General features: G+C 38.5%; 1 protein-coding gene and 1 long non-coding RNA gene across 12 annotated transcripts in view; one reads left to right on the top strand and one right to left on the bottom strand.

Moving 5' to 3' along the window:
• Positions 1-27,529, bottom strand: part of LOC124417123 — a 126,486-nt gene that overhangs the window by 68,336 nt on the left and 30,621 nt on the right. For 2 of the 9 annotated variants that reach the window (XR_006931117.1, XR_006931114.1), the window contains exon 1: positions 3,401-3,504. The exons of 4 other annotated variants lie outside the window; for them this stretch is intronic. This is a non-coding gene — a long non-coding RNA (uncharacterized LOC124417123). Of the gene's footprint in view, positions 1-1,311; positions 1,375-3,341; positions 3,505-27,529 lie in introns of those variants that run through there. 3 more of the 9 variants (XR_006931119.1, XR_006931116.1, XR_006931118.1) reach the window with 2 other exon arrangements.
• LIPC (lipase C, hepatic type) overlaps positions 17,255-27,529 on the top strand; it is a 42,378-nt gene continuing 32,103 nt past the window's right edge. For 2 of the 3 annotated variants that reach the window (XM_040706904.2, XM_025154018.3), the window contains exons 1-2: positions 17,255-17,285; positions 17,477-17,602. In XM_040706904.2, the coding sequence (XP_040562838.1) occupies positions 17,585-17,602 (18 nt within the window). In that variant the 5' untranslated portion in view covers positions 17,255-17,285; positions 17,477-17,584. Of the gene's footprint in view, positions 17,603-27,529 lie in introns of all 3 variants that reach the window. The other variant, XM_046899314.1, reaches the window with a different exon arrangement.

The following is a 27,529-nucleotide window of genomic DNA, read 5'->3' as shown; positions in this document are numbered from 1 at the left end:
GCATTGAGGTATGCTACATTTGGCTGGATGCCTTTTTGGTCTCCAAATGCCTGTTGAGTTCATTCCCTGTGACACAAGTTAACTCATTAAAAGTCAGACTTTGAGTGGGATTCCTTCCTTGCAACCCCTTTGCCTGGATAAAAATCCAGAAAATGCTTTTTTAAGAGCAGCAGTCCTATTCATGGGCACCAGCAAAACCAATCAGCCTTCTAGGGAAGCCCTTTCTTTCAGAAATGCTGGTATACATGTCCATTTTACAATTAAATTTTCCTTAGACGGCATGTTAGGACACAGCTGACATTAAATTATGTCAGCTGCTATCATGACCATAGTAACAGGGCCCTGTAATCCATTACTAGTTGCCATTACCATGCAGCTGACTGCTTAATGTAAAATTACAGCTCTGAGTCAACTAATCACAGGCACCGAATGAATGAGGAAGCATTGTCTAAATCCTTATTTTCAAGCTATTATCTAAATTCTTTGTTGTCCTATTCTGTTGTATTTGTTTTGGCAAGTGCTTAATTTAACATCAGGTATTTTTTTTTCTTCTAAGTAATGGGATCACATTCTCCCAAAAGCAATTCCTTTTGCTTTGTTTTGTTTTATAAAATAAAACCATCTCCATGTAATCCAGACAGCTCCAGTAATCGCTCCCCTGACAGTATAGCTGCCAAATAGAGGGATGTGTGGCTTAAAATGTAAGAAAACACAAATCAAATACCGCATGTCCTCCTTATGCTGTCAAAATTCCTAACGAAGACTGGCTGTATGCAATACTCTCTGCATCAGCCCTAATAGCTCTCTAAGGAGAGCAGCAGTAGAGATGTGTCAGTGATATAGCCTAGACACTTCTTTTACTGAAATTTAAGTGTGACATACATATATCCTGCAATTCCAAGTAAGAAATAATTTCGTTATGCATTTTGTTTCTCTTAAAGGGAATAAGTATTACAGTGCATAAAACAAAGCCTTTAAAAAGTGAGAAAGGGTATAAAGGAACTAAAGCTAAATAAAAAAAAGTCTAGAAACACCAGCAGTTTTTGTAGAAGGACCAACTCTGCCTAATTCAAAGTGGAAAACAAAACTGCATGGAAAGGCTTATGTTTAGACATAACCTTTAGCTCTCCCTTGAAGAATGATTCATCTGGAAATTACCCCATTGCCATATTTACTGCCCCACTTACTTTGAAATTGATTATTGTAACAATCAGAAGGATCAACACAGTGGAATGGTGATACAGGAGCTATAATGACAAAGCTATCCAGCACGATAAAAAGGCATTACACAGAAAAAGGAAAAGTGCTAACCTGTGTGAAGATCTCAGCTTGCAGGGAAAACTCCATGAGGGAAGGATCTTCAATCAGAGACCCTTCCCCATAGCAGTCAGCCCTTAAATGAGGTCTAAAAGAGGTGCAGCCAGGCTCCACCCCTTCTGGTCACACAGCTCAATTGCTTTCACCTGTGCTCCCAGCTCTGACCGGGTCCTTTCCACAGGTGCTCAATCAGTGGTTCAGGACATGACTCAACAGTAACCATGCAGTTACTTTTAGAGAAAAGGAATTAGAACTCGATTAAAATTGGGAATACTTAGAACCCTTAAAAGCCAGACCTGGGGATATGCTAGTCTGAACATTTAAGGACTATCCATAAAGTTACAATATTTCTTTGAATAGTCAGGATTCTTGCTACTGTGAAGTTTTCTAAGATTAATTTCATTTCACTGGAATCCCTAGGGACACCTCTAATAGCTTTTATAGGCTTCTGTTTTTCCACTTAAACAATTATGGAGAAGTTCCATACCCATCTCAAAATTTACACTGGTATCTGATCATAACGTCAGCCTGATTTCTTGACTTTCATATTCCTGCAGCAAAATGCAGTGGGAAAATGCAACGTTAAACTTCTGCTCAGTGTTCAGCCTTAACGTTTCAGTGAATTACTCATCTGAGTCTTTGTGTTCACTTATCTCTTCATAAATACTATACAGAATGGGCAGGCAAAACCAGCTAGAATTCTGAGGAGTTTGCTGCCATTTGGTGGCTGTTCCATCACACGAGAAGTAGAACTGTAGAATTCAGTTTGCTTTTTTTTATTTTAAAAGCCAACATTTGAAGCTTGATAACTTCTGTAATTTCATTAATCCAGAGAAAACAAAGTGGAAAATACATTTTTTTTTCAGAATTCACATTATGTGATTATTAGAAACATAACCACCTCTTTTTCTAATTAAAAAAATTCTACAAATGGCCCCGTACCCATATAAGAAAAAAAAATTAGTTACAAATGGAGTTTATTATCACATTTTTGTCACTGAGCAAGAATACATTTTTACTAGGCCTTCTGTATCAAAATGAAATAACTGTTTATAATGAAATATAAATGTGTAATGCACCAGAAACCACAATGCGTTATGCATTCTTGCTGCACTTTTCATGATGAAGTTTCCCATAGTTCATTACACGAAACATAAATATGCAATTCAGTGGTATTTTAGAAATATATCGAAGATGGTTTGATTGCAGTACAAAGTTCAACAACCTAAGTTTTTCAAAATGTTTTGGTTAGTGCAATTGTTTTCAATTTTTTGACTTCCAATTCTCTTGTTTTCAGATGATTTGAAAGTCCATTAGCAGTAAATTCAGACCCACCGTGAACAAGCTTACTTTCCTCAGTCAATTTTGTAATTTTTTGTAAATTATCCTAAGCCATTAGCATAGGTCTGAAAGCATTGCATTAGCAACACACCGATCGTTTTTAGTTACAGCTAGATTTTAGAGATTTCTCTTCTGAAATGTATGCGTTACACCTGAAAATACTCCCTCTGCATTTCCAAGGAAAAATGAGTTCTCCATTGAATCCAAAAGCTAAATATAAGTTAAAAAGAAAAATAAGAAATAAACTTGCCCCCGGTTTACAGTACTAGCAAAAATTCTGAAATCCTAGTGGCTTATCCAATCTGATTCATGCAAAATAACAGTCAGTTAATCATTGCTCACGCATAGGTAATTCCTACTTAGTCTGATCTATCATGCTGGAAACTGAATTAGAGAAATGCTCCTTTTGTCCAAAAATATTTTTTGTCAATAGTAAGCTATAAAGCAAGCTTCTAAACTGTGTCCTTAGAGAGAGACCATGAAAAACCACGTAGCAGACTCTTAATCATTTTTTTCAGCTAATCTGAATACAGTTTACAACACAAAACTGCCAACCCAGCAGGGCTCAATCAAAGTTGCCTTCCCGTGCTAAACAATGAGCAACAACATTGTCAGAGATTTCACAGCAGTGAGTAAATATGACTGAACTCAGTATATTTCCCTCTAATCCATAAAGCTCTTACCTGAGGCTGGCACTTGCAACAGACTAAACCATGAATGCACAGAAATTCTCTGTAAATACCTGATCCTGCAGCTCCTTTATGCTGTTCTGTGCTCTTATCCAGAGTCTGAAGAAAGCAAGACTTCCCCAAGTTCCTACATGTTCAGTGGCCAAATTGCCTCTCCTGAAGCACCTGACCTGTTTGGGGAACACCTCCCTGGAGCCAGGTGGTATTGTTAGTTCACAAAGGCACACCCACATACGCACAGCTAATTCTGCAGGACCCTCCAGCTGCAGCCATGGGCAGGGCTTCAGAGCCCCAGCTGCTGCAGATAGATATCTGATTGCAGTCATTTACTTTAACACTAAATGAGGTGCATTTACATACCTTTATATTTCTGCATAGACAAAAATTCTCTGAAGTGTACCCCTCTGGTTAGCCCATGGAAAAGGAGGAAAGGCTGAGAATCGAATTTATCTATTGTACTTAATTTACACTACTGTTGCTAAACTTCCCAGATACCTTATTTTGAAAAGACACTTCATGTATATTTGAATACATACCAAACATAGATCTCCCTCCAGAAGTACATGTAAGTGATGGTAGCAGAACCGTTCTCTTTAAATGTGGTTTGTATGCTGTTATATACCTCCTGTTTCAGGTTACAGAACATCATTTTAATGGGCAACATAGACTGAGAGTAAGGAAAAGGCTGAGGTTCTCAATGTGTTCTTCACATCAGCTTTTAGAATTCAGACCAGCTCAGGGTGCTCAACCTCCTGACCTGGAAATCTGGGGTGGAAATCAGAATAAACTCACCATGATTCACATGAAAACTGTTAGAGATCTCTACTGCAGCTGGACTGTCACAAGTCCATGAGGCTTTTGGGTATCAAGGGTGCTGGTTCCACCACTTCATGAAAGGCAGGTCTTGCCTGACCAACCTAATCTCCTTCTATGACCAAGCATTTTGTTTGGTGGATGAGGGAAAGGCTGTTGACATAGCCTACCTAGATTACAGCAAAGCCTTTGACACTGTTTCCCACAGTATTCTCCTGAAGAAACTGGCACCCCATGGCTTGGACAAGTACACTCTGCTGGGTAAAGAACTGGCTGGATGGCCAGGCCCAGAGAGTGGTGGTGAATGGAGTTAAATCCAGCTGATGACTGGTCAGGAGTGGTGTTCACCAGGGTCAGCACTGGGGCCCATCCCATTTAACATCTTTACTGATTATTCGGATGAGGGAATTGAGTGCACCCTCAGTAAGTTTACAGACAGCACCAACTTGGGGGGCAGTGTCAATCTGTCTGAAGGTAAGAAGGTCCTGCAGAGGGACCTGGACATGTTCAATCAATGGTCTGAGGCCAGCAGTATGAAGTTCAACAAGATCAAATGTCAGGTCTTACACTTTGGTCACAACAACCCTATGAGATCAATGCTATAGGCTGGGGGGAAAAGTGGTTGGAAAGCTGTATGGAAGCAAAGGATCTGGGGGTGCAGGTCAACACTTAGCTGAACATGAGTCAGCGGTTTACCCAGGTGGCCAAGAAGGCCAACAGCATCCTGGCTTGCATCAGAAATAGTGTAGCCAGGAGGATTAGGAAGGTGATCTTCCCCTTGTACTCAGCTCTGGTGAGGCTGCACTTCAAGTACTGTGTTCAGTTTTGGGTCCCTCTCTACAAGAAAGACACTGAGGCCGTGGACTGTGTTCAGAGAAGGGCAACAAAGCTGTGAAGAGCCAGGAACACAAGTCTTATGAGAAGTAGCTGAAGGAACTGGGATTGTTCAGTCTGGAAAAGAGAGGGGTCGGGGAGACCTTACTGCTCTCTACAACTCCCTGAAAGGAGGTTGTGGTGAGGTGCGGGTCAGCCTCATCTCTCAGGTAGCAGCAATAGGATGAAAGGTGATAGGCTTTACATTGCACTAGGGAGTTTCAGATTGGAAAATAGGAAAAATTTCTTCTCAGAAGAAGTGGTGAGGCATTGGAACATGCTGCCCAGGGAGGTGGTGGAGTCATCATCCCTTCAGGTGTTTAAAGGGTAGATGTAGTACTTAGGGACATGGTTTAGAGGGCAATATGGGTGGACGGTTGGACTAGGCCACATTAGAGGTCTTTTCAAATATTATGATTCTATAACCCTATGATAGCTGAGGTGCTTACCTGAGCCTGATACAGAACTTGCATTTTTAAGTATGTGTTCTTGTACTGCCAGATTAACCACCTGTCAGGCATAAAATGCAGAGCAGATTGGACCATCTGTGAGGGAATGTGAGAAGAAAGGTTTCTATCCAATAGTCTGAGCTCTTTCTCTGCAAGAAATTTTGCTACAAGATGCCAAATGAAATCTGGAAAAATATATAATTATAAATTCAAAATATTTATGGATATATATATATATATATGGATATATATATATATATATATATATGGATATATATATATATATATATGGATCATATATATATATATATATGGAAAAAAAGGAAGACATAGCCCAAGCAGGGCACTGAGCCCTGCTTGCTAAGTTAATAGAATATTAGGAAGAAAAAATGCTTAGTTCTGTGCTGCTCTCAAAGGTGGTGGGAGGGCAATGTAGGCCAGTGGTGGCTGCTATAGGCTTTGTACATGGGTCACTTTCTCAAAATTAAATGTATTTCAGACTGCTTACTCTGATTACTTACTATTCTTATTACCATAAACCAATTGGTCAGCTTGATAATTCACCAGATTGACACCTGTGCTATCCCCCCTCAAATTATTCAGTGAATAACATGTTACCTCTTAAGGTATTGAGAAGGACAACCATTATGCTTCTCAGAAAGAAGCCCTACAAACAAGCAAACAAACCAGATTGTAATTGCAATAAAGACCAGAGCAGAGACACGAACCCAAGCAAAAAATCAGGAATCAGAGCAGGTGCAGGGAGCCTATAGAAAGGAACTTGGGTTTGGCATGAGTTGTAACAGCAAAAAGCTCCAAGTTAGTACTGCAGCAGGTGATGGGCACACTGTGGGTGTCCTTCTCCTGTGAGTGGAGCCACAGCAGACACTCACCCTTCACAGCCAACAATCAATATTTACACAAAACCCACAGAAAGTTGATAAGTCCACCAGGCTGCAAAAGAAAGTCAGCAACTGTTTTCACCAGAAAGAAAATATCTGCCTGTTTGAATGTACAAGATGCCAATAGATGTATGTAGGTGGTAGGAAAAAGCAATGCGCCACTCACTGCAAAGAGCAAAGATGAGCTACAGCCAAACAGCATGGCATGGCTGCTTGCCGCTCTGCGTTGATAGTCTGCTCTGGTAACGTGTGTGGTCTAAAACCACTAACTTTAAAGTTTTTGATGTGGGAATATATAGCTGTGTGTGGGAAAATGTATTCTGCTAACATTTATGTACGTTTAACAGGCATTCATTTCAAAGTGAGTTCTGAGATACAAAAATAGCAGAAATATGCAAGGGAAAAATGGTCGACGTTTTTCTTAAGCCTTGTTCCCATCTGTTAGATTGAAGTATTCAATTAGACACAGAGCTATTACTTTGACTTACAGAGCACCTTTTCTCCAGAAAATACATTGCTAGTTGCAGAGGATTCATCCAGCTTCAGCACACTCTAGAAAAATAATTACTATTAAACTCTCCTTTGCAATGGGACATCTGAATGAATAGAAAGTTGATTATCTGTGAGCTAATGGAAAACTGGGAGACAGAAAGAAACCAGGACTCCTAGTTCCTAGCATCATATTTTAAAAACTAGATACCCTGTTAATGTTTATGTTTTTAAGCTGAATGTTGTGGAACTGCTTGAAGACATCTCTCAACAAGCAGCAGAACAGTTCAGAAAAAAACAGCTTGAGAAGCCAAAAGGTTACTTTTCCTTTCTTTTTTTCTTTGCAGTCTGTAAACAATACTCATGGTGCCGTTAGACACACCTGCCTTGGGGATACTATTTGCTAGCTTTGCCTGATGCTGCACAGGACATCATACAATATTTTTCTAAGTACATTCCTTTTGACTTGTAAATAGTGCTACAGTGAGTGGCTTAAAAATCTTGTACTCAGGAGAGCTTGGACTGTGTCATGCCAGTGCCAAGGAGGAAGTGAAAAATAGGGGACAACAATAGATAAAGATGAATAACAAAAGAGAAATGGTTTTCAATAGCAGAGAGTAGCAGAAACAGAAAAAAGCAAATCAGAACAGCTAAAAGCTACACTACCCAATACCATGATATGGTTAATAAATATATTTTTAAATGCATAGCAACAGTCCTTGATGATCTTCTGTAGCTGGCCTGAACATTTAAACCACCTGTCTAGAGAGCAGATTAGATTCATCTTTCCTTTTGCCATTTACAAGCAAGCTACAATAGCAGAATGTTAATCCCTTGCACCAGTGATTGTGCGCCAGCACAGAATAACCCCATGCTAGGAAAATTTGTCCTCCACTGGGCACAACAGCATCATGACAACATTGTGCAAAGTGGCTGACAATGAGAGATGAAGGGGATCCTCTCAGTATTAGGTCAAAATCTGTGACAACCTCTGCTGTGAGCATTGTGAATACAAGTCCATCTACCATGATAAAACAACTTTGAATTACACTAGGGTACGTGACAGCAGAATCTGCAACTCATAAATGAACTTAGAAATCATAAACCAACACTTTTTAAGCATGTGCTTACTCTTAAGGAAATAATTTAATTAAAATTTCTAAAAATAGCTGCATAATTGAAGTATTTGCATGAGTTAAATCCATGAAAGACTTTAGGAGGAAGTTTCTCACACAGAGGGTGGTGACGCACTGGAACAGGTTGCCCAAGGAGGCTGTGAATGCCCCATCCCTGGAGGCATTCAAGGCCAGGCTGGATGTGGCTCTGGGCAGCCTGGTCTGCTGGTTGGCGACCCTGCACGTAGCAATGGGGTTGAAACTCAGTGATCACTGTGGTCCTTTTCAACCCAGAGCATTCTATAATTCCATATTCAAATTATTTTAATGTTATACTGGATGTTGTTCAGTCTCAGAAGGCACTACAGACTTCTGAAAACAGAGTTGTTTTTCTGGTACAAACTTTCATTATAGTACAGAAGAAAACAGAAGTAAAAATGCGATAGTCGAATCCCTAAGCCTTTGAAGTCATATGTCCAGTGCCTAAATGTATATCTTGTATGTGCAAGAATGGAAGGCTGACATTTAACTCTAAATAAATATTACTGAAAGATACTTGAGAAGTTGGTTTACACAGTAAATTGTGTATATTTACAATGCACGTTACAGACAGAGCCATTGTTATGCTTGCTCCTTTCTCTTTTAACTCCTAACTAAGTTACTGGAAGATGAGCTTTTCCACCATTTTATATGAGTCTGTGGCAACTACCTAGGTTATAGAACCACGTTATTCCTACAGCAATCACACAACCACTCAGCACAGTTTGCCTTCAGCCCTTTGCTCAAATTCCTCTTTACAGAAAAAGCACTTCTCAGCAGTTTGCTGAACAAAAGCACAGGCTGGTCATTTGGCAAACAATATTATGCTTATGCAACTGACATCATCAGCCTTTCTCCATTAGCACTTATATGTGTAGCATATGCTCAAGGCTCGTTTGCCATGCACTTGGCTGCAACATGTGAGTCCCAGATGGAGAACTAGCTTTGTCATATCCATGTTGACCCCCATACAGTGTTTCCACATACAAATCAAAGAATGTATAAAAATAGAAAGCGGAGATAAAGAAAACACCCTGGTGGGGCTTCTTTTTAATTATACATCTGCTTCTTTGTCCCATTCCAAAATGCTAAAAATTAGTACTGAAGGTGGAGATTGGGTGCCAAAGGCCCACTGAACAGCGGTATCTTACTGATCAGTTGTAACAGGAAACATCTGTGCTAAATTCAGTGTTTTACAGCTCTTCCTATTTTCCATTTCAGTTGTGGAACATCCTCAGAACACTATCAAACCTTGCTTGAATTCATAGTCACAGTCACTTCAAGTCTAACACTGATCTGTTGCTATGCTTCATTTCATCAAGTATAGACTTTAGAATGCCAATTCATTTAATCAAATATTCTATGTTTAATCCAGAAGTCAAAGATTTGCAGAGTCAGAAGACACAAGAATGTCAATTCTTTCTCGTAGGCTACATTCATGTGTATTTCTGTGAAAACAGACAATTCTTTTACCATCCAGTAGAACCATGACTAAACTTCCCTATCACTTGAATTGGTCTCTTGAGCAAGCTCATTTCCAGCCTACAGTTGCCACTGAAATGGGCAATGCCAATGAAATGAGAGATCACTGAGCTCTGAATTTTATGTATTACAATGTACAAGACATCTTCAAAAGGAATAGCTGCCTCTAGCAGAGATGAATTCACTAAAATATCTGCTGTACTGCGTCATTTGAAGTGACTCAAATGTCTACCACCACTCTCCAAATAAGCACTACCGACCTTCTACCCTGCCAAGAAAAACAAGGCAAATATTTTCTGTACATTGTCCTTTTCTTTGTTAGGTAAGACCTGGTTTTTGAGCTGATTTCTTATAAACTGAGCTGGAATTATCCTGACAATACATACGTGGGAATAAACCAACAGGTCACCCTCCTTCAGTTTAGCTGGATCTTCATTTCTGACATTTTGTTTGCTCTTATATACTGACTATATGGATTACTCAGCCAGCTATGCAAAATACAGTTAATCATCCGTATCTAGATGTACATTTGGTCTTCTCATTTTAAGATGTCAACTTGTACTTCAAGTGGTTAAGGAGTATATATATAATTTCCATTTCAAATAAATTTAGTGTTCATAAAAGAGGCTGAGATTACCAGTGTGAGAGTATTACCAGTGATCTATAGCTTATAGCTGGCAGAATTTTTCCCAAAGTCTCCCCGTATGCATCTGAAAGATCATCTACAGATAATGCTCTGCTCATCACAAGCTACAGTCTTGACAGTCATATTCTTTAATGGTGTTGATTTGCAGAAGAATTTTAGTCACATGGGATAAAAAGTGATTCCATGCCAGCTTTGTAACCCTATGTTTAGAAGTAAGACAAAAATGTTTATATATGCTTTTGCTAGCGAAAGAAGTAAGCATAACTTTGAGTCTTCTCCAGAAGAACTTGCAAAGTAGAGTAATGCTTTTAAAAGCCAACCCCATGGGCCACCTCTCCCATTACTACAGCAGTCAGCAGACTGAGAAACCACGGTTAAAGTTTATATTCCTTGTTACACCTACAAAATCACCAAGACAAAAAAAAAAAAGCAAAAGAGTGATTGCACAACATTGTGATATGAGTCCTATTGAACAGATCACATTGCTTGTCCCAAATCAATTAAGACTGGTCAGACTGATTCAAAAAATACATGCCATACAGAACATGAAACTGAGCTGAAATGTTAAGGTTCAAAAAGGTTAAATACTTCCAATATTGTTTTATTGCTCCATTCTTCTGTCTAGCTCCAGATATTTCAGAAAAGATAAGTTTCTGAAAATATTTTCAAGTAGTTTTTGAGACCAGAATTTCAAAAAGTTTGGGTTTTGAAAATATATTTATCCTAACTAATGCTCAAAGTATTTAAGGCTCCTTCATCCCTTAAGTAAGCCAATTTTCTGCCCTTTAGTCTTCTCTAATAATGTAGAACTGTAGATGTGCCGGAATACGTCCAATCTAAGAGTTTACTTATCGAGCATCTGACTTGAGCTAGAAGACTAATGAGCCATTGGTTGGTCTTGGAACAAACAAAGCATTTGGGGACCATAATTAACCACCTCAAACAGTTTGCTTACCCCCCATTAGTTTCTCTCCCTCCCCATTCTTCACACTTGTTAATAAAAAGCCAGAGTGATGCTAGCTGCTCAGTTAGAGCAAGGAGACACTAGGGTGAAGATAGAGAAGGCTCTTTGGAGTGAGGGAAGATAATGAAAGTTATCTCAAGAAAAGTCTCTTTTCACCCAATCTTCAACTTTTATTAATGTCCATGGAGCTGCCATGGCTTTGGTAGTGAGAAGTACTTGTTACAGAGACAGGTGCTGGAAAAAAAAAAAAAATCACAGTTGGTGGATACAGAAGAAATGACTACCTGGAAATGTTTTGTTTCTACTGATTAGCCTGTCTGTGCTATGAAAACTTGTCTCTATTCAGATAACATTTTTTTTTCCTCTCATTATTTTCCCTCTTACTCAAAGGGATTTTTGTTTCATTATTCAGATTTGTGTCTACTCTGTATATTTTATTCCAATTATTCTTCTTTCACCTTTGTTGTCTGTTTGTTCTTCCCTTTTCATAAAGGCTCAATTTCAGTGGCACCAATTTCACAGAGATGTAGGTTTTGCTCTTATAACTCCTAAGAGTCATCATCAATCAGCATGTTAATATTTAATGTCTTTCAAGTTCTTTTGCTTTGGCATGGTTCTCTGCCTTTTATTTTAAGTGCTTTCAAGTGTATCCTCTTCAAATATGTTGCCTACAATAAGCCCTAGTTATCTTGTTCTGGCTGTCCTCTTTATTCATAAGAGCCATCAATCAATTTCTGAACTGCTTTCTATCTGCTATCAAAAACTCTCCCTCCAAGCACAGTAGTAGAAAGGGAAGGGAGAGAGCTGTTCTTGCCATGCATTCATCTCTTTCAGATGTGTTTCTGTTTGGTGTGAGGGAGGTGAACAAGCAATGCAACTTCAAACAGCATTATTGCACCTGTGTTGTTTTTGCTTAAAAGCATAAAGCTCAATTCCCAGGGGAAAAAAGAAAAAAAAAAAAAAGGAGGTTGGACTGAGTTTGAGGCTTCCAAAGAGATCTGTTGCAAGTGTTTAGCTGTTTCATACACACTCCAGTGAAGTGTCTCATCTCTGTACTGGGGAGTACAGACATAGAGCACTTTACCATAAACAGGAGTATCCCTAGCAGGGGTTACCAAAACCACATCTACTCATTACAGTATTGAAATTGCAGCACTGAATCATATATGGAAGTCAGAAATCACAGCTATATGAAATTTTTGCTTTAACAATGAAAAATTCAATATAAAATTTTAAAAGGCCATATAATCATCCCTGAGATAGAGCACAGACAATACTGAAAACTCAAGTGAGATAGAATGCAGGTGGGGAAAGTTTGCAGCTTGGCTGTATTACCCCTTTCCAGTAGTATACAATCATGCAGAAACGTAGCACAGTACACAGCAGAACTTGCTGTAAAAAAAAGTCAGGGAGCAGTCAGGCTCCTTACCTTTTTTTAAGGCAGGAAGAATATACAAACACAGAATATTCCACACACAATGCAAAAGCATGGGCAGCCCAGATTTACTGGGCTTTGCTGTGCCCTTTTACTTGGTTCAACTGATCTGTGCTTTGCTGATTTGTGAAGCTTTCAGTGACATGCCCCAAGTGAACAGAGTACCCATGAGGCAGACACATAAGCTAAAGAATAGCATTCCTTTAAAGCAACTAAACAAGCCATGCATTGTTAAAAAAAAAAAAGCACTAGCATGGAAGGAAACAAAAAATGCTTTTTTTCTTTAGTTGAAAGTAGGAGCAGATGACCCATTTACTGCACAATGTATGTTTGGCATTTGTATCTTGGTTCTCTTTGTTTATAGCTAATACAACGTATTCAATGAAGCATACTTTTAAATGTATTAAAAATTACATTTATACAGAATATGTTAAACTTCAAGGAAACTGGAAAGTGCAAGAATATAATTGTTAGTCCCAGCTGTGCATTCACAGGGAAAGTGAGACAACATTCCTAGTGATGAGTCCCGGGAAGAAGGCTACTTTACCAGGGGCTTCCAAGTATGGCATTCACCTTGTAAAAGAAACACATATTTCACAAGACTAAAGAAAAAGAGTGGTTTTCTTTCATATGGGAAAGAAAAGTTTGCTTACCAATCATTTATAAATGTAATGTGAAAATTCTGATCGCTCTGGAGCACTGGCAACTTCCAGGCTCCTGAGCAGCTGTTGTACATTTGACAAAGGCCATGAATCCACACGGAAGTCCATCTAAAAATATCTCTTCAGAGTTATTTGATATTAAAAAAATATATATATCTTAGGAATGATAAAACTAGCATAATAAATTCTGGATTAAAAAGTTGCATTAAAAATTCAACCACATAAAAATCTTCTTGCTCTGTAACCTCAGATGTATTAGTACAACCATTCATATGAATCTTTTTTCAGATGTCAGTGGATAATTATAGGAACACAGAGTGGGTCCTCAGCTGGTGAAAACTGTTATAGCTTCACAGGAGCCAATTTATGCCAGCTGAAGTTCTGGCCCATAAAATCTCTTCTAAACCTGAAAGAACATCTTGTACTACAATGTTATTGGTCTTCAGGTGACTGAAGACCATCTTGATGAACAGTTTGGTCTTGGGGAAAAAAAAAAAAAGGACTATGTGACACATTTCTGCTGTGTCCCTTTATTTAAGAAGATATATTTCAGAAAAAGCTTGCATGGTAAAACACACTATGCACACCATTAGTCACGTGCTGCTTTTCAGTAGTGAAACGATAAATTTTATTATAGATGTGAATAAGTGCAAGATGTCTAACTCTAATTGGAACATTAGCCAAGAAGCAGATGGCAATTCTGATTAAGAGCATACCTCCTGGGTATATGTTGTACAAGCAGTATCTCTAGCAGATGAGAGAAGGTTATCAAGCCCTTTAACAATACACGTAAACCAGATATAAACACAGTAATAGAAGCTTGAAATTTATTTTTGGAAGCTGCATGTTTAAGAAAAGATTCTATTTCATGTAAGGTAGGCAAGCATTAGCCTCCACACAACACAGAGTATGTGTGCTATCTGTTTCACATAAATAATGAATCAAAAAGAAGAACAATCTGGATTATCTCTTTTTGAATTTAGGATTAAAAAAATCCAGAACACCAAAGTAGATATGAGTGATACCAACATGGAAAATGAAGTAATATGCAAATGCTGGGTGTTATGGGAAAAATAATATCAGATTCACTGATTTGGAAGAATAACAACAGTTCTTCTTAAGTGGCTAATTTATGGTTGACATATTTAAAACTTAAAGTTCCGGAACTTAATTTCAGGTGATTTTTAAGATAAAAAGTTTTTACAAATACCAGGCTATGCCACTTGCCTTATGCACAGCAGCAGTAACAAACATACCCACTCTAAAGAATAAATACTTCCCTCACTCTAGAAAGTCACATCAGTATACAACATAACTTGTATGCTCTGGATGCCATTTTCCTACATTACTTTTCCATCTTTCTTTATAGTCCCTGAGATTTCCATTCTCTGACTTTCTAGATCCCGTGTTGAGCACAGCTTTTGGAGATCTTGGCCTTTGCTGGTGTTACCAGTGAGACTGAATACAGAGCAGAGTCTCACAGGTCATCCTTCCTTTACAGACAAGGAGTCAACTAAGGTATCCCAGTAGTACCCAGTTCAACTCAGATAGCATTCTCTCATTCACCAGTGGTCTACTATGAAGGCCTAGAACATCCTCTTTTTTTCTCTGGAATGGTTTTCCTCAGTAGTCTTGTAGCACTTACTTACATCATCTCACACAGGTTCAAATGGCAAAGCCATTTAAATTTGTAATGGAACATGCAGCAAGTAACTGCAAGCGGCTGTTGTACAGTCCTTCTAAGTACCTATCTCCATTTTTTCTATTATCATAATGGATCAAAGATTCTTTCCTGTTATACTTGCTGCATAAGGAACTAATTCCTGAAACAATTTAGGTTATACGTCTGTAGAATTTCATATATTCTATCCAAATATTATCATTAACCAAGAGGAGAGAGTGGCTCAACCAAAGTAGGTAACTTCCTTAAGTGACCAGATAAACATGTTGAAGACTGCAAAGGTTACAATTTCAATATTTGTATTCATAGAAAAATTATTTATCAGGAGTCTTCTGCCTCTAATGATCACTGCATTGCAGGAGATGCATTCTTTACTTTATGATCAGATAAAAAACGCAATTGAAACTATTCATGTAAATCATATAGATCAGATCCAGGAAAAAAGAAACACACTACAACAACACCTAGTGTGGCAGCAATAGAGAGAGCGCTGTGAGCAGCTCCTTCCTCCAGAATATAACCGTATCTGCTCTGTGTGGACTGAAGTGCCATAGCATGCAATTTTGTGCTACATAAACTCCTCTTGAATATATGCTGTGGAAACTCTCATTCAAATACTAGATAATTATTCCCATGACACTACTTAACTCTGTCACCATTATTGCTGATGTTCTGTCAACAATGCAAAAAGATAGATTAATGCTAGCAATGATTGATGGAGGATTGCCAAATGAGGCATTGCAAGAGAAAGCCAAGTTCCTGGTACCTCCTCCTTTTGTGACTCCTCCACATCTCATTTTTCCTCTTACCAATTTAAGCAATCATAGAATAACCTTGGTTGTAAAAAAAACAAAAAAAACCCATCAAGATCATGGAGTCCAACCATCAGATCATTGAGTCCAATCCTTCCTCAGATGGTTGTAATGTCATTTTGGTTTCTCAGAATTCTCTATTTGAGAAGTAAACCCTTCAATCTTGATCCCTACAGTCCAGGCAATCTCCTCATAATATCCAACAGTTTGTTTGGTACCTGACACATCTACCACACTGTTTCTGAGCAGTTCCTGTCTGCAAAAAAAGGAATTTCAGCTTGTTTTTTTCTCCTTTAAACAGTCCCTACTTTATTGATTACTGGTGATTGCTGCAAGTCTGTGCTAAACCATAGCAGTGATTTCCACTAGTGCTAGCTTTGCTAAAACACAGCGTTTCCTATCCACCATCACAGCCTGAATTCTTATTGAAGGTTCCCTGATAGCATCTATAACATCTCTTCCTTTTCCCTCTCAAACTCAAATCAAAAGGAGTTTCTTTCCAGCGCCAATGGCAATTAATTGTTTCAGCCCTACCTGCACACATTCAGTCATCTGTTAGAAAGATAGAAAGTTCTCAAAAAAGTTTTACTTGATTTTGTAGGACTATTTAGATGACAACATTTTTCACTTAGAAAATCATTTGAGAACATGGGAGAAAATTTACTGCATCAGAGGTCTCTTTCAAAGGAGAATTTTGCAGTGTTGTAAAAAAAAAATCATAAGCAAAGTATAGTATAAACCTATCTGGCTGATTATATACTAGCTCAGGCATGCAGGTGACAGAAGTTGGCAATATTAACCCACATAGGCTGGTAATGGAACAGATAATGAAAATGCACATTGATGTTCAGCCCATGCTGAGGCCTATACTGTCACAACTACATAGATATTGACAAATAGGTTGTTTAAAATAAGCTAGAGGAAGTCTCAGGAACTCTGAGCAACATGGGAAAATGATGATGCTCCAGACTGGTGATGACCAGGCCCTCAGAGGAGCATTTTGTCCTGCTCATTGGATTCCACTCATGGCAACGTATGCTGACTACTTGAGAGACATTTTTGTCTTGTCACACCTTGCAGTTCACACCTGTTCACTACAGCATTTACACACCTCGTCATAATTAAGATTTTGCATTGATTTCCAGTATAAAACACATTGTATTTGTAAAAATCCCTTCTCTGAAGTGACACCTATAATTATTACTTACACTTCATTATGATTATCTAGTTGCCAGTGGAGAGCGATGTTAGCTAATTGTGCTTCACTAATAATTTTTTTGTGATAAAAGTGTGTCCACTAAATTTGAAAGAAAATATTCAGCAATTATTCAAGAGCAACTTCATCACTGTAGTAAGAGTTTATTACATGCAGAATCTTAGATGCTTCTCATACCAAGATTTGTCTACATTAATGAAATATTTAGATTAACCTTCAGCTCTCACAGTTCTTTCGCAATGTGTTCAGACTGCGCTGTTGACCAACCAAATTTGAGTTGCTACCCATGGCCTTTAGCAGTATTTCAGAGCACAAACACTCTCAAGTCCACTGCGTTCAGAGCTGAGTACTGCTGAGCAGGTGAGAGGATCCAAATTATTTCTGCCACAAGTGGCTTAAAATGACAAGGAAAAGGCTGGAGCTAGGCAAACTGTTTTCCAAAAAATGAAAAAGTGGGCCACTGGACAGGAGAATTCAAGGTTAATGATTAATGAGCAATGGAATTCTTGCAAAGCATTGATAGTTCTTTCCTTTTTCTCATCTATTGGCAGATTTTAGCAGTTTATTTCCCAACTCTCATTGAGACAAAGAAGAAATGAAAAGTTTGCATCTTCTCTCTATTTTGTTGATTTCGATGATCATCATCCCAACAAATACACATGGAGGAAAGAAAAAAGGTAATATTCCTTCCAACATAATGATCAACTTTTTTTTGTAATGTTTGTTATGAAATGCAAGTAGCATTGAATATCCAGCAATCAACAAGTTTGAATGCTTTTTTTGTTTGTTTGTGAGTGCTCCCTTAATACATGACATTTATAACTGTCTCTGCTTATTGGAAAATGTAGTTGTTTGTAATGAAAACTTTCTCAATTGAAATCTATACATTCCAGTATAGATTTCAGGTAGACTGACCTTTAACAAAACTTCTGCTGAAGGCTATATTAAAAATGCATTAGTTTGAAAATATACACTGAGCTGGTCGCAGTTACAGTCCTCGTGATGTGGAAGCATTCCTTTCAGTCTCTTACTACAAATAAAAATCTCTAGCTGTCTGACAGTGTTGAAGCTTTCAGTTTCTGAGCCGGCTGTCTTTCACTTGAAGTGAGTGACAATTCTTGAGTGAAAAAATGTATCTGCATTATGTTTGTTTTGTGAGAGAAATACTGTGGAGGATCTTTATCATTTACATGGGGATACAACCACGTTCTGTGCTTGTGACAGCACACATTGAGTCAGTACCCATGAGACTGCTGCAGTAGGACAACGCATCACAAAGCTGTTTCTTAAATCTATTGTGCCTGACAAAGACAGTTTCTTTGTGGCCCTCATTGCTAAGCTGTACATAGCAACCATTGGTTTTCCTCCTTATCTGTCTTCATTTCTAATACTCTAAGTCTGGAGGAGTTACATGTAACTTTTCCCTCAGTAAAACAAGATTAGCTCATTCAGAGAAGTATCACTTATTTTACTAACTGTGTTTTGTATTTATGTTAATTCCTATTCACAGTCATGAAAGCAATTTGCCATAAAAATGCTTTATATGTAACAGGCACAGACAGCTTTTCTCTGATCCTGCACATTAAACTTCACTTTAGGTTTCATTTTGAGCAATATAAAATCTCGATGTAAAACACAATAAGAACTATAAATTTCAAATAATATCATAACTTGGCTCACCAAGGCAGCACGGCCTGCATGCCTCTGCGTAAGCTGCCAATTTTTAGCAAGCTAGTCAGAAGTCTTCATCAGATTCATAAGATATTTAGGAGAACCCAGCATCACAGCTCTCATCTCACGCCAGCTTACACTCTTCTACCCTCGCGATCTGTGGCACTTTTATGGCAAGTTCAGCCACTTCACTCACTCTGTCTTCCCTTTTCCCTCATGACCTAGTACTGCCATGTCAGTGGACTTGTTTGCTCACTTCTGTTGTAGCTTAAACTCCTGTTGTGGGCTGCAAAAGACAGGTCACATGTCATCTTAGCACTAGCAGATTCACCTAGATGATAGTGTGTTGAAATGAAGAGGGTGGTTTAAGAAGCAACTCAGGTACATTGGGAAAATTTTGGAAAGAAAACGTCTGGAATGTGTTCTTAGAGATCCTAAGTAGCTCTGCTGCAGATAGTCAGAAGTTTAAAGGCCTTGGTAATTCCATTATGTTGAACCGAGACTTTCATCTCCTTTAAGTCTTAAATCAGTACAACTAATTCCAGCTATATAAACTATATGTTTACATTAATGTAATCTGTTGTCCTTCCCCAGGCCAGCAGCTACACTAATTTTATGCAGGAGCTGGTACAGATGATCTTGCAGAGCTCTGTCCCATTGCTGCTGTAGGTGATCTGGCTGTACAGCTCAGATAGTTCTATGACCAAAGCAGCTCCACCTAGCACCAGTCCCAGTGAGGCAGATCTGTGTGCCACAATAGAAAGGTAGTAAAGCATTAAACTTCACTAAGGAAGGGCAGTGTAGATTTTAACCTTCTGCGAGAGGCCTTTTAACACTTTCAAGTGAAGACAGATTTCAGTAAGCATGGTACCTGTTGTACCTAAATATCCTGAAGCTTGCTTGTTCATGCCATAGCAGAAACTACAGCAATAAACAGTATGACATTATGGAGACACTGAGTCTGGCATGTAAGTTTAGCACAAGCAATTGCCTATAAGAAAAGCATCCCCTAAAAGAGTAATCAGTCTGTAAGTCCCTCTCAGTTATTTGCACTCAGCAAATAAAGATTTCTACTTCAGTTTTTTCTGTAGTGGTCTATTCATCTGCATGGTAAAATAAATTACATTACAAAAGGCAATTAATACCATTTAGATTGCAGCTATGACACTATAGCTAGGCATATGCAAAACTTTTTCTTCAAGTTAAATTATGTTTATGTATATATTACAGGTTCTTAATTTATAATTATGTAGAATAAGATGGACTGCATTACCAAGCAAGCCAAATATATTTAAAAACACACATAGGGGCTATTAAAAAACCACAGAGTACTTCTGAAATGCCACGGTTTTCTTGTATATTTACATAGCTGGAAAAAAAAATGTTGCATTTTTTTGGCAAGTGTTCATTATGTAAATACAGCATCCCATAAAAAGACTAGAAATAAGCACCTCAAAGAAACATTCCTGAAGTTGATTTTTTCTAAAGGTATGGAAAAACTATTATAACACAAGCTCTCATTCACTTTGGTTCTCCTAGAAACTTAAAATTCTATCATTAGTTGTGCTAAGACAATGCTAAGACATGGCTTGAACCAGTGATTGAGCACCCGGTGGGAAGGCTGGGCCAACCCAGGGGAGCTCAGGTGCATGCAATGCAATGCACCTGAATGGCTAGAAGGGGTGGAGCCAGGATCTGCCCCTTCCCAGACCTTATTTAAGGGTTGGCAGTGATGGCAGGAGCACCTCTCTGGAGATCCCTGCATGCCTAGGGCCTTCTGAAGATAAGCAGATTCTTTCCTTTATTTCTGTGCCCACTGATGTTGTGTTTGAGCAAATCCTCACTTGCTGCAGCCTGGGATCTTGCTGCTCTGCTGTTCTTGTTGTGCTTTCCATTGCATTACATTATGTAAGAACATATCTGAATATGCCATCTCACTGTGCAGACCAGAGGAACTCAGTAGCTGACAGAAATACATATTGTTAAGCCAGCATTTTTGACTTGAGGGAGTCACAGCTGGCTGTTTGGCTGGATTTTTGTGCCTAAAAGTGAGGGTAACACCTTTAGGATTATAAAATAGACCATGGAAATGGATTATGCAGGAACTTAAATTGTTGTTAATTTTTTTTATTCCCTAATTGTATTATAGCTAGAGACATAAGAGATTTGTTAGGAACATCAAATTCTCCAAAGCATATATAGAACTCTTCAGTAAAATGCGCTCTTCATGGGGTATTCTGAACTACCACCAATATAATTGTTTCTACATGAAGCTGAAAAAATACTAGCAATATAAGAGACTTACAGAATATTTAAAAGCTGCTTAAATTGCAGAAAAAAAATCAAAAGTCTGTTAAGATGATGAGATGATAACCTTTAACACTGAAGGTAAACATCACTTCCACCAGCTTGCAGTTCTTAAGAGTTCACAAGTAAACACTAAAGATTAAATAATTTTCCTTGAAGTGTATTCACTGCAATAATGACCTGTGCCCTAACTTTCCACTCATTCTGTGTGCTTTTGTGCTTTGGGTTCTTTGTGATCTAATGCTAACCGACAGAAGACCGGAGACTAAAGCCAACAAACTCACAGGACACAAGTGATCCAGTCTTCTCATTTGAGAGTTACAATTTTCCAGTACAGACTGAAAGCAAACTATTCCATACATGGGACAGAATGGCACAGTGATCTTTCTCTAAACTCTTTGGCTAGCATGTCTTGCAACTACAGGTTCAAACTCAAGTTGGGTAAGTTCATTCATTATTAAAGAAAATAGTTTTATTTTCTCATTTTGTTGTACAGCCCAGGTTATACAACACACTTCATTTTGAAAACATAGTTATGCCTAATCCGTGTGGAGCTTTGGGGTTAGTAACAGGGTTGCATTGGCAGTGGTACAACCCTGATGATGTAGTTCATAAGACCATATGGTCCCCTAGGGTGGCCTTAGCACAGTGACCCTTTTCCTATATGTTAGCAGGAGTTAGAAGACTGTTCACTGAAGCTAAGTGAGACTCATACAATAGGATAGCTTGGCAGCAGGTGGACAGACCAGCAGCCACTTCCAAGAAGCATGATTAAGATTTCCTGGCAGCATAAGCAATAACTCATGAAAGAGACAGAAGGGGACATCTATCTGCACGTGCCAAGAGTGGGTGATAAAGTTTGCTGCTTTTGCAATAGGTCAAATGTGAAATACAATTCTTTCTAAGTAAAATTGATACTTTTGATCCAAGCAAAGAAAAAGATTACCATGGTCACACTCAGTAGCCTCTTCCAATGAGAAAATGGATCAGTGTTGCCCAGTGAGGTTATGGATGCCCCCTCCCTGGAAGCACTCAAGGCCAGGCTGTGAGCAACCTGATCTAGTGGGAGGTGACCCTGCCTATAGCAGGGGAGTTGGAATTAGGTGACCTTAGAGGTCCCTTCCAACCCAAACCATTACTGTGATTCTAGGGAAAAAAAAAAAATAAAATCACATTTTTAAAAGTTGATTGTATGTTTTATGCTCATGGATGGTGCAGGTAAATGGAAAATGCAGTAAACCAGTATCTTTTCTCACACTATGCAGGTAGGTGCTCACTCAGTCCAGAGCTGTGCTCCTGAGCAAGTTAAATTGACCAGCTGAGGCAGTCAAACATGAACATTCTTTCTCTGATTTTTGGAATGCTCTTTAACAATAAAAGCCAAAATGCATCCAAGAGCATGAGTTATGCCAAGTTAAGAAGCTAACAAATACAACAACCTGGCCAAATGCTTATTTTAATGGAGGAGAAGGGCTGGCATTCCAAAGAAACCCAAGGCCTCAGATACTTGATTGTGTTTTTTTTTTGTTGTTTTTTTTTTTTTAATTTAAACTATATTCAGAGATGACAGATGAGTCTTCAAAAACTTTTAAAGTAAAAGGGAAAGGTTGTAGTTAATTATACATTTAGTGACATTAAGAACTTAAACAACCCTTGCTTCATGCCACCGGTGGCGATTAATTCACAAGCCTCTCCACTGTGCTAGTATAACTGCTTGTAGCAAAACAGCTTGGAAACTGATCCTGGTTGAAAAATAGTACTATTTTTTTCCTGGTCATCCTCTTATTTAACTGAATTGGTTTCCTCATTTTGCTCACTGTGGAACTAAGCAAAAAGCTGAAATGGGACAAAGGTGGGACCCGCGGGAGGTCAAGAATGAGCAGGAGGCACTAGGATGGGGACAGATCTGCTTAGAGTTGCTCCGGTAGCACTGAAACCAAACAGCTAATGAGAAACTAAAGACTCCAATCAAGGAGTCCCTCTTGTAAGATTTACTTCACCAAAAGAAAAATCAGAAAATAAGCCTAAAAACAACCCAGAAAATAAATTTACATTCTTTTATATCTAGTGTTAATATTTGCAGGGGAAATGCCTAAGGCAATCTCCTTGAAAATGCACTTATTTTCTGCACCATCCACAACCTATTAGCCAGATAAAATAAAAATCTCACACCTCAGAGCTTTTCAGGAACTCGCTCAAATTAAACTTTGATTTCCTTCAGATTCTGTACATATTTCAGCAAATTAACCATGAAAAAAGTCCCAAAATCAGAGAGAAAATGTTTAACTAAGAATAATTCAAATCCTATTCTAATTGCTTTCCTATTATTATTTCTTGTTTTAACAAGGCTATTTAGCTAAAAGTACAAATCTCTCTAATAATGAAACTGCTGTAGTAGTTCTGTGAGATGTCTTTGTCTTTTCTTCCTTTTGCTTCCTCAGCACCACCCACTTAGCTAATTGTATGCGAACACTAAACACAGAACCATGAAGGCATAAGTGTCCCTAATCAGACATGTGCACTGAAACAAAGTCTCTACCCTTCAAGGACAGAGTAAATTCTGTTAGGCATTTTAAAGCCAAGGCAGGTCACTGAAGTTATTATTAGCTCAAATTAGCACTCCCACAAGCTGTTGAATTCTTCACCTGCAGCAAAAAGGCGCTCAATATGGTGCAGAATTTGCTAACATCTTTGAAAGAATCAGAGAAATAGCTCCTCTTTAAAAACATAGAATAGACTTTTGATAAAATCATAGCTGATTTATGTATCAAATGGTCTACAGAAGCAGGGATATGATTGATGAAATTGTTCCAAAGCAAAATAATTATAAATGTCTAAACAGAAACTTAACAAGAAAAATATTATATCTGGCCTTACTAATGATATTGATGCTATAATTTATACTTCCTAGCAGGTTACAGACAAATAATTCATACCTCTATCTCAACTACAACACTATTCTTTTACATTAGTGATTTATATAGTGATTTGAAGACAAGATCGTATAAAAACTGAGTTCTTTCCTCTTGTGCACAGTCCCACTCCCACCAAGAATTACAGAGATCTGAGCTGAATCACAGAGCTCCAAAGATAATGCTGATTCTAATTGTGAAACACGTTAAGAACTGATGAAAGCCCAGTAAGCCATCACTTTTGTACATGAGGCACATCTCTAACAAAGTACTATAACAAAGAAGCCTGACAATAGTGCTCATTAGTAAGAAGCACTCCTACTTTAAAGACAGAGTATTAGGAGGATTTATTTGAAAGAGAGGAGAAAAAAATGTGTTAAAATCTATTTTGAGTCTACAAGATAATCCACAGTATGATTGATATCTAGTGATAAATTTTCTACAAAGAGTGAAATTCTAACAGGAGGCAAAAAGCAACATATTATGAAAAATAAGACTAAAAATATTTTTTACACAACCTAATATATAGGAACCTGGCACCTAAAGGATTTAACTCCAAACCATGCCATCATTCTCTAGAGCAAGATGGAGAAAACAATGAAGTCTGAAAAGGCACAGACCAATTGCTTTCCTAATTACTGCTCCTTGCAAAACTGAAAAGCAGAGAGTGAGAAACAGACTAAACACTGCCAAATTTGCAAAAGGGCTGAAGCCTGGCACAACTGGACACATGTGTGCCCTTAGCTGGGCTGGTAACAGCCGGTCTCAAGGTAGCTCAGCAGCCCAGATCGGGGGTTGCCCGTGCCATGTTCCTGTTTGTGTCTTTCAGTAGGAGGCTGCAGCTCCACCACAAACTTCACTTGACACTGCATTTTCATATTCATTTTCATGCAGCCAATGTCAAATAATACAGCTGAGAATATGGACTGTAGGATACCCATTGATCAGTGCAGCGTAACACACCAGGCACTGTGGCTGCAGCACTCAACTAGGACCTTTCAACTCTGCCATCCTAAAATTTTATAGAACATCACAACTCCAAAGCACCTGTAATATCAACAGTCACAACCTTAGAATGATCAGTTTTATTATGTGTTTTAAATGAGATACCAAAAAAAAAATACAATTGAACCAAGATTTAGATACTATCAGACAGTACTCACTGCCAAAAGTCCAAACCTCTAACTTCATGGCCCCATGCCTGAAGACACTACTTTGCCAATTTCTTTGTTAATCTACAGGCAGCAATGCATTTCTTCTACAACTAACATACAGGTATCATCAAAATACAGGTCTTCACCCTTGGTAATACTACCTTTAGGGAGATGAATAAAGGCTATTACTCTTCTATGGTACCACTTATTGAACAGAAACTGCCCTGAACTGAGCATATCAGTAGCCACCAATGAAATTTGTCATTTTCAGAATGAATCAATAACGGGCCTTGCAGCAGAAACTGAAACAATGAAATGAAAATGCACTAATCATTGTATTTGCAGATTCTTACTATTCAAAAGCAACCTTGTAAGGTCTTATAATTTAAGTGAATAGTTGACAGGCTGAACAAGAAAAACTTGGATGGTTTTTTTTGAACTGTTACTTCAAATCTATATAATACTGTTCATTTTAAAAATATTTACAGTGTGTAAACAAATTATATAGTCTGTTGGCTGACACACCTAAAAAAAACTTGTTATAATTTTTATTTTAGCACTGTGAGACTGAATGAAACTGGTGAGAGAATCTTGCTGTCAGAAAAATATTTTGTTCTGGTAACAATATCGAAAATACAAGTTTTCCCCCTCTTGATGGTGTGTCTAGAAAATGTTTATACAGAACGATTTCTACTACTTTAAAGGTAAATTTCTGCTTAAGAAAGTTTCCCTATTACCTTAGAAACACAACACTCAAAACAGAGTGGTTTTTCATTGACTCCAATTCATATCTCTCTTTGCTGGCTACTCCTTGCTCCTGAGATCTCCCTGCCAGGCACGCCCTGATAGCAGCTTGCCTGCAAACCTTCTCACCCTGAGCCATGCACCCAGCTGCTGCAGCTCTGTGACTCACTCCTAGGCAGTTCATGCATTTTTCCTTCTTGGAAGGCTTGTGCTTGACACTGATAAGAAGAAACGTGAAGACAACAGCTGTACATGAATGTAAGGTCACTGAAACCAAATTCCTGCTGGCAGACAGCCCTATGCCTACCTGCCACCACACATGCTTTCCAGTGTAATTCCCTTTCATTGCAGGAGCTCTGGAGGGTACCTGGAACTGTAGGAAGAAATCTAATCTTCGCAGTCAGGATGTAGGCTCATTTAAAATAGCTTTGAAACATGGCCATATCCCCCCAAAAACCCAACTTTAAAAGGAGTTCAATTCTTCCTAAACCTATTTATAGATCGGAACTCCGTCACCTTATGCTCACTGGGTATCTCGCTAGCAACATCTTATTTTTAGAAGATTCTTTTCCTGACAGTTTTGCAGACTCTACTCAACCAATCTCCTGACAAATTCTAATTAAAAACATGATAATTAAATACAGAGAAGTATTTCGTTCTGTCATAATCTTAGGCTGCCTGGAACGTCAGAAGCTGTTATAAAGAAACTGATAAAGAAACTGAAGAAAGATACCTAGAAGTTTGTCTGCACTAATTAATCTGTTGCAAGATAGCTTTCAAGGGAAGGCCTAACCACCCAGACAACTTTTAGGCAGCATGACTAAGATTTGTTTCTGAAGAGATGTTTATTCTGTTGTTGCAGCTCTCATTGGCTAAGACTGCAGTTCTGATTTCCATGGCTCCTGTCCTTACTTTCTCCAAAACAGCCAGAGGTGACTGCCCTCAGCAAACAGCTCCTGTGACTCATGTCAAACAATCTGTAGGATTTACAGCTAGAGTAAATCAGGAACAGAAAACGACAATTGAGTGTTCTCCTAATATACCCTTTATTCTGCTGAGCAAAATTTTATCAGAGGCGCTATAAGTAACTCAAAGTTTTCCTGTGTCTCCAGACTTCAAAGCTCTGTATTTCTTTCCCCACAAAATACTCTGCCTTCCTTTCAGTCCTGCTGAAAGTCAGCTTTGCATTCACGTTGGCAAACAGATGAACTACTGTGTCCTCTCAGAATACTCCTTTTATCCTATGAGTCATCAGCATCTCCCTTAGATACCCTCTCCCAGTATCATATGCACAACAGTATCACATGCATAAACACTACAGCATTTTGCCTGGATGCATAAAGCCCAGTAAACATGCCTGATTCATGTCTGGGCCAAAACCAACACAGCAGTATTCACACTCATAAAAGAACTTATTCGTATTTCAACACTTGATGGGCATTTAATTTATACCGCTGGGTGGAGCTGTGTTTCAAAACGGCACAGAGCAAAGCACAACACTGCTAAGCTTAGGCAGGAGAGATAAGAGGGTCCGGGACTGCTGGTGAAATGGATGCACGTACTATGATGAGAATACCTACGTCACACATTCCACATATGGTGGGTTGTCCTGGCATGTTCCCTGCATGCTGGCCAAACCCTCACTTTGCTGACGTGTTCACACCTTGCAGAGCCAAGGACAAGATTAGGAAAACTCACTCAACTACAGTCTGTTGCCTGGGCAATTTAGGATACTTCAGTGCCTAACAATAGTGTAAAACAACTCTAATCTAGAATGTAATGCTACAGTAAACTTCTCTGTGCGTTATACTGTCAT

Source organism: Gallus gallus, chromosome 10 (genome assembly GCF_016699485.2).
Source record: "Gallus gallus isolate bGalGal1 chromosome 10, bGalGal1.mat.broiler.GRCg7b, whole genome shotgun sequence".
Classification (NCBI taxonomy): domain Eukaryota; kingdom Metazoa; phylum Chordata; class Aves; order Galliformes; family Phasianidae; genus Gallus; species Gallus gallus.
This window is presented reverse-complemented; position numbering and strand designations above follow the sequence as displayed.